At 44.3% G+C, this 8,038-nt stretch overlaps 1 protein-coding gene across 1 annotated transcript; it reads right to left on the bottom strand.

Annotated features, from left to right (window-relative positions):
• Positions 1-972: 972 nt before the first annotated feature.
• Positions 973-5,166, bottom strand: LOC102850168 (granzyme H-like). Its single transcript, XM_006903155.1, has 5 exons — positions 5,163-5,166; positions 3,171-3,318; positions 2,600-2,735; positions 2,147-2,401; positions 973-1,134 (listed from the first exon to the last, which is right to left on the bottom strand). The coding sequence occupies exons 1-5, from the start codon at positions 5,164-5,166 to the stop codon at positions 973-975; spliced, it is 705 nt and encodes a 234-aa protein (XP_006903217.1).
• Between the last annotated feature and the right edge of the window lie 2,872 nt (positions 5,167-8,038).

Below are 8,038 nucleotides of genomic sequence, written 5' to 3'. Positions count from 1 at the left end.
TACTTTGGACATGTTGTGAGGAGAGACCGGTCCTTAGAGAGGGACATCATGCTTGGTTGGGTGGAGGAACAGCGCAGGAGAGGAAGGCCCTCTATGAGGTGGATTGATTCAGTGAGTGGGATAATTGAGATGGGAGTGTCAGAGACAGTGTGGTTGGCACAGGACAGAGCGGAGTTTAGGGCTGTTGTACATAGGGTCGCTATGAGTCGCAAGTGACTGGACGGCACATAACAACAACAAACAAACATGAATCCCAGAGGGGAATGAGGAAGTTCTCAAGATCCTCACCCTTCAAACCTCCCAGTTTTCTTGATTATAAGGCAGAAATGTTCCATTCTTCTTCCAAGAGCCTTAGGACAGCCAGCTTGTCTTCCTGAACCCAGTGGGCCCTCTTTGCTCTCTGCCACATAGCACAGGAAGCAAAGCTGAACAGTTCATCTGCACATAGAACCTGGGAACCTAGGGTCTCCCACTGAGGGTGTTCTGCCTTAGCCCTGCAGATGGGCAAGACTTCAAGATACAACAGATAAGAAAGAGCTGGTTGGCTCCTTGCATATGAGTTGTAGATGTAGAGCAAGGAAAAGGAACATGATTCAGAACATGTTTGTGTTCTAGGTCTGGATCAATAAGGATTAAAAACCCAACAAAGCAAAATAATAAAAAGGACAGAATCTCATTCCCTCAAGCCAGAACTCATTCATACCTGATCCTTCCCTGGGTTTTCAGAGGGTATAAATTGTCCCACAGGTGACTGTTCTTCTTTCTTCTTCAGGGCATTTGCTGGATTTGAACTGCCTAAACTTGGTTTGGCAGTGCAACTCCTTACGCACTAGGTTTCCAGAGCTCCCTTATCCAGAATTGCTGTCTACTAAATATGTAAGTGAATAATGAAGACACAATCATTCCCTTGCAGTAAAGACACATTTATTAAGGTTCTTGTTGTTAAGAAAAGCTGATCAAGCATAGAGAGGGTCAGGGTGATTCTTCCAATTGGAGATATTTTATTGTTTTCTTTATCCAGGGTGAGAAACTGGATATTTTGGTGAAAATACTTGGTGGAGTTCCTTTTTCACTTCCAGAGGAGACAATGCCCTGGGCTACATTTTTACATATCAAGGGATCTCCAGAGTCTCCCTGGGAACAGAGAGAGGAAAGGCTGAGTTAATTGTTCTGCTGGTCTTGCCTCCCGCTACATTCCTGGGAGAAAACTGCCCAAATGAGGTGAAAAGAGGGGCGTACTATAGGCCTCTCTGGGAACCCACAGGGTGTCAAAATTTCATGTTTGACATTATTTTTGTTTCATTCCTAAGTTGTGACCTATCTCCTTCCCTAACTTCAGGTCTCTTGCCTTACAAGGAGCTGTGGAACTTTGCTTATAGGCTACTGTTTAAGGAAAGGCAGATGGTTAATGGAAGACAGTACATTGACCTGGGTGATGACAGCTCTTGAGTGTTTACATGGTTTTGATTATTAACTGTTGAGGGAGAGCTTTTCCTTGTTTGTGTGCTTGAGGTGGGTGGGATAATGCTCTCTATTTCCCCCAAACTAAATAAAAATTTAAAAAAAAAGAAATCCAAACCAGTTCTTGACATCTCAGTTCATAGTAATCCTAAATGTTGTAGAGTCAAACTGCTCATTGGGTTTCTTCCCTATAAATTTATGGAACACCTTTGGGAAGGTTCAAACCACCAATCTTTAAGGTAGAAGCTGAATGGAAACTCTTTGTGCCTTAGGGAGGTTTGAGGTGGCATGTTATTGTTGTTGCTTTGCTGTCAAATGTGAACTGTCAAATGAGAATCATGACTGATTCTCCAGTGAGCTTTTAGAGATGATTATTTGCACAGGAGGAGATTGCCTGTCTTTCTCCAGAGGAGCACCTTTGGGATTACAATGACGTTTCTTACCACTAGGCAACCTATCCCTTTGGGATGGAATAAGGAGCCACAAATTCATCTTTCTGGAGAAACACATTTCTGATTTACCCCTGGGAAACTCACAGACGCCTGAGTGACTAGGTAGTTTGGTACACTTGTTATCTCAGAAAAGTGGGCGTAGGCGTTCCCCTTATTGCTAGATCTTTACATCCTATAACCTTCATCAAAGATCCTTCTCCCCAGAACAAGGACAGGCTAATGCTAAATCTCACCAGAGAGGGACACATCTTTTTCTGAGGGTCTCCCGCACACAGCTCAGTGGTCCTGTCATAATACGGCATGCGGCACTCACACTGGAAGTCCTCCTGAATGACAAGATCCACCTCATGCAGCTTGCTTGTTATTTCACTGTCAGAGATATTGCCCCAGCCAGCCACACTGCACACCTGCCCAGGCCTCACATAGTCACTTTCTCCAGGCAGGCGGATTAGGCCCACAGCTGCAGTCAGTTTGGCCTTCCTGTTCAGCTGATGAAGGAAACAACAAAGACTTGGTCATTGAGAGCCTGCTGTCCTGCAGCACTTGATGGACTGACTGCACTTTATCCCTTCTCCCCCAAAAGCCTGGGATTAGTGAAGCAGCCAGGATGAGGAAGGCAGGGGTCATGGTGAAAGGAGACAGTTCTTGAACCCAAGGGAGCAGGAGCAGTAGGGAGAATATCTCACCTGTAATATCATGATGTCATTTCTACCAGACCCGTTGTTAAAGTTAGGGTGGGCAATGGCTTTTTTCACAGGAATTTTCTGCCATGTCTTTTCTTGAAACTTAATATCATGGACCCCCAAGATGACACTCATGGGGCTGTACAGAGAGAAAAGAAGAGGTTCTCAGAACTGGAGCCCTAAAGCAGGTGACAATGGGGAGGGGAGGGCGGCTGCTGAGGGAAATGCTGGAGGGAGGGACCCTTCATCTTGAGCTTGCTGAACCTTTGGTTTCTCAGCAGCCTTGTAGGTGGTTGTGGAATTCTCTTTTGACTGAGGTCATAGGAAATGACTTGACCATACCTGCCTCAACCTCCACTGTCTGCCTGAAATAGCCAGTGTGGTCCTTCCTTAACCTATTCTACTTGCCCCATTTTCTGACCTCATGGGTTACCTGTTGACTCACTTTTCACCTCCTCATTTCACTCTCAAATGGTTCTGATGATGAGAAGTCTTGGGACTGAGTTACACCCACATGACGTAGCGCCCCCATGTGGTAGCAATGTGAATAGTCCTAGGAGGTTTTACCCCTCACCTTCCCCAGCAGTGAGCTGCTGTCAGGACAATATCTTCTTCCACCAGGAAACCACCACACTCTTCCTCCTTGCCATCATGAGTTAACTCAACAAGTGCCATGTATGGTCGTGAATGAGGCTGTGCTTCATGACCTCCAATGATCTCCTCTAGGGGGGGAAAAAAATGGAAGATGTGAGGAGTGGGCATCCTACCTGATGATTGAAGATAAGATCAGCTTTGCCCTGTAGTTATTGGGAGAAGTTGTCCTGGATGCTCCCGAAAGCAATCCTTATAGGTTTGATAACATGCCCTTCCCTACAAGTCTCAATGGGCCCTCCTAAAAGATGGTAGTGCTTGTTCTGGACATCTCATATTAGACACATGGATAGTGGGGACACAGCTTGTCTTCAAATTTCCAGAACCCCAAAGAATCATGGAGAAGAATCCCTGCTTTTCTGATTCACCCCAGTTCAGCTCCTACAGGTCTGACTCCCGAGCTTGGTTATTCCAGTCTTGTTATTCCAGTAAAGGAAATGAAGGTATCCCCCTACTGCTAGCAAGAATCTTCAGATCCCAGAGATTCCTGAAACATCCTTGTCCCCAGAGCCAGGCCAGGCTAGTGTTAAATCTCACCTTAAAGGAAGCCATCTTTTTCTTCAGGTTCACCATGCACAACTGAAAGGCATTGGTATAATTCTTGAGTCAGGGTAGGGCTGGTGCTGAGGGGAAATGCTGGAAGGAGGGGGCCCTTGAGCTTGAGCTTTGGCTTCTCAAGAAGAGCATTGAAGGCAAGCAGTTGTGGGATTCCCTTTAGCCCTCAGTTCATATGAAATGAATTGATCCACACCTTCTGTCAACTTCCTCTGTCTGCCTAAAATATCCAGTGAGGTACCTCTCTGACCTTTCCCACTTGCTCAACCTCTGCTTTCATAAGCTACATGTTGACCTTCTTTTCACCACCTCATCCTGCTCACTAATGGTTCCTCTGATGAGACCCCTGGGGCCTGTGCTGTAGACAGCTGCAGGAGCTCCCCTGAGGAGCAAATATAGAAATAGAAGTCCTTGTAACATCTGCCCCTCATCTTCCCTTGCAGTGAACTGCTGCTGTCAGGACAAAGTCTTCTCACACAACGATATCAGCACAACTCTTCTTGACTTCCCACTGAAACTAAAAAAACAACATGTATGGATGTAAATGAGGCTTGGCTACATGACCTCAAATGATTTCCTCTTAAAGAAAAAGATAGATGATGAGGTCATGTCACATCCTACTTGATGATTGATGAAAAGGTCAGCCTTTCCGGGACGACACTGGGACAGATAATTCCTGGTTCTCCTGAAAGATGGGTATCTGGCACAGTAAACCATTCCCACCGTCAAATCTAAAATAGTCCTCTTAAAAGCTGATAGTGCTTGTTCTGGGCAGCCCACATTAGGCACATGGATAGAGGGTTGTATATCTTTAAGATGGCAGAGTCATCTTAAATCATCCTGGATAAAAATCCTTGGACTATTCTGTGTTTCCTGACCTGTCTGAGCCTCTGCTAAGTTTGTAATATTTTTTTTAATAATATATCCTTATGTTTTTAGGCTCTTTTGAGAGACTGTTACATCTTGGAACTTCAGTTCATCTTTTTTATGACTGTATGATCAAACCGGTCCCAATAAGCCTATGCATGAAGGTTGCTAAGGATTATACTGCTGGAGTCAAAGCCAAAGGGCTGTTAGGAATCTTGACTACAAAGACAGTGGAGTAACCAAAACCTGGGGAGGCAGAGGAGGCAGAGAAGCTAACAAGCAGTAGACTGTAAAGGAGTTCGTTGTTGTTGTTGTTGTTAGGTACCATCGAGTCATAGATGACTCATAGTGACCCTATGAACGAAACATTTCGCCTGAGCACTGTTCATACATAGAGTTTCCGGAGGCAAGCCATTTCGGAAGTGGACGCTGCTCCTGCTTCCAGGCTTGTTTTAGTCGGGAAGCTCCAGCTAACACTGTCCACCATGGGTACCCATTACCACGTTTGTCACATTACTGACATAGTAATGCACATCACAGCAACCACGAGTTACCTCTGTAAAGCAACGCACAGACCAGTGCTATACCACCTAGAAGAATGTTTGGCAGGAAAACAATTTTAACCTGGCCAAGGGCCACAGGCCTGAAGGCCCTTGGGGTTTGAAGCCACCTCCTGCCTTAAACCTTAGGCCAAGCCTGGCTTGCTTCGCTCTTGGGGTCAGAGTAAACCTACATGTCAAACACAAGCCTGGAAAAGCACTCGACTCCATAAGCTTGCCATAATTCCTGCGCTCCCACTACCATGCTCCCTCTGGCAAGAAGTCACAGAAACCCTGGGAGGAGCCAACCAGGAAGAGCACGGATGCCTCCTCTCCCCACTCCTTTTGGGGCTTATCACCGCCTCCTGCCTTAAACCCTAGGCCAAGCCTGGCTTGCCTCGCTCCTGGGGGCAGAGCAAACCTGCACGTCAAACACAAGCCCATAAAAGCACTCGAATCCAAAAGCTTGCCGTAATTCCTGTACTGGCACCACCATGCTCCCCCTGGCAAGGAGAAGTCACAGAAACATAAAGGAGTTTGACAATATAAATTCTTTGAGATAAATTGCAACTTGAATTTCTCTCCTGGTCAAAATTCAGTACTAAGACTGGGGAAGAAAGCCAAAGACACTGAAATGATTTTGACACCACACTAATAGCACAAATGTTTTTGTTGATGTTGATTATTAGTTTCGAGTGGAGAATATCTCATAGTGACTCCATGAGCAAAAGGCCTGAAGACCCTCTACAACTATAGATATTTATCAAAGTTCATAGACTTTCCAGAGGCATGTTATTTAGGAAGTGGATGCCACTCCTGCTTCCAAGCCTGTCATTGTATGTTATTGTTGTTATGTGCCATTGACTTTCCTTTGATGTCTAACAACCCTATGCACAGCAGCTCTGAACGCTTCCCTGTCCTGAGCTAGTCTCACTAATTCCATCACACAAACCTGTAGATTCCCCGGCATAGTGACAGCCAGGCCACAGCTGAGATCAGAGTCCAGACAGGATTGAGCATACTCTACAAACAGGGAATTCTGCCCAGGTCCCCGGAGGAGATACTGGATGCTGTGTCTGAACATTGGTCTTAGTTTAAAGATAAGCTTAACCATTGTTTTGTTAGCAACACTTAAGAATAAGGAAAATATAGTCTTCAGAGATTGAACTTTTTTAGGATGATTGGCTGAAACTAAATAAAAACCATAGGGAGACAAAGAAAGTGGTCTTTTCACACTGTTAAGCTCTGAGAGGACCTTTGCCTCAGCCTTCCCTCTTTTTTCAGAACTCATTTCCTCCTATCCCTGCTTTCTTTCTGCATCCAATTTGCAACACAAACCTCTATTCCCCCAGTTACTGTATCAATCCATCTCATCTGGGATCTCCCTCACCTTGCTGGCCATCCAACCCTTCTAAGCATGATGTCCTTCTGCAAGGACCCATCTCTCCTGGCCACGTGCCCAAAGTAAATGAGGTGGAGCTTCAACATCCTGGCCTCCAAGGAGATACGTGGTTTCACCCTCTCCAAGACAAACCGATTTGTTTTCTTGTCAGTCTGTGGTACGTTGAAGACTCTTCTCCAGCATGACAGCTCCAAGGCATCTATTTTTCTTCTGTCATCCATCATCATTGTCCACCTCTCAGAAGTATAACAAGTAATTGAGAAGTCCATGGCCTAGATTAGCTGCACCTTTGTATCTAGACTGACTTCACTGCTCTTCAGCACTCTGGAGAGGTCCATGGCAGTAGATTTTCTCAATGCAATTTGTCTTTTGATTTCCTGACTGGTGGTGTTAAGAGTGTTGATTGTGGATCCAAACAAGCTGTAACCTCAAACTCTTCTCCATCTAATATGATGCTACCAATTGGCCTAGTAGTGAGAATAGTTTTCTTCTTGATGTTGAGCTTCAAGGTTTATTGATGACTACAAGTCCTTGACCTTCTGCAGCAAGTGCTTCAGGTCTTCTTCAGTTTCAGCAAGCAAGGTTGTGTCATTTGCATATCTTAGGTTGTTAATGAATCTTCCTCCAATTTTAATGCCACACTCTCCTTATAAACAAAGTCCTGTCTATTTGTGTTTTAGTGATTATACAAAACATTTGACTTCCATAGTGGTTGCACCATTTTACATTTCCACGAACAGTGAATACGGGTTCAAATTTCTCTGCATTCTCACCAGCATTTGTTGTTTGCTGCTCTGTTTTGTTATTCTTACTGGTGCGAGATGATATATTATAGTTGCTTTGATTTGCATCTCTCTTAGAGCTGGGGATTTTGAACATTTCTTCATGTATTTGATGTCCATTTCAATGTCTTCTTTGGTGAAGTATCTGTTCATATCCTGTGCCCATTTTTAATTGGATTATTTACCTTTACCTTGTTGTGGTATTCAAGTATTTTATAAATTCTAGATATAAGTCTCTTATCAGACATGTTATTACCAAATATTTTTCCCCAGTCTGTGGCTTTCCTTTTAACTCTGTTGGAGAAGTTTTTAGATGTTCATAGGGATTTGATTCTTAGAAAGACCCATTCATCTATTTTATCCTCTCCTGGAAGGCTGTTTGGCACTTTCCCAAGAAATACCATTTGACCCAGCAAGTCCACTCCTGGGAATATACCCTAAAGAAACCATAACTTCTACCCAGACAGATATATGCACACCCCTGTTGATTGCAGCTTTGTTCACAATAGCAAAGAGTTGTAAAAAACCTAAGTGACAATCAACAAATGAATGGATAGAGAAGCTCTGGTATATTCACATTATGGAATACCACAGTGCATTGAGAAACAAGGAACTCAAGCACTATTATTAAAAATGGGTGACCCTG

The sequence above is a fragment of the Elephantulus edwardii genome, unplaced genomic scaffold, assembly GCF_000299155.1.
Source record: "Elephantulus edwardii isolate Elephantulus edwardi_28Jun2011 unplaced genomic scaffold, EleEdw1.0 scaffold00525, whole genome shotgun sequence".
Taxonomy (NCBI): Eukaryota; Metazoa; Chordata; class Mammalia; order Macroscelidea; family Macroscelididae; genus Elephantulus; species Elephantulus edwardii.
Note: the sequence above shows the minus strand (reverse complement) of the source record. Positions and strands in the feature narration are given on the sequence as shown.

What these genes read in the sequence shown, in the direction of transcription:
- LOC102850168 (XM_006903155.1), bottom strand. An exon ending in ATGACATCATGATATTACAG is followed by an intron (nt 2,402 to 2,599) that starts GTGAGATATTCT and finishes TTCCTTCATCAG; the next exon opens with CTGAACAGGAAGGCCAAACT. An exon ending in AAAAGATGTGTCCCTCTCTG is followed by an intron (nt 1,135 to 2,146) that starts GTGAGATTTAGC and finishes CTCTGTTCCCAG; the next exon opens with GGAGACTCTGGAGATCCCTT.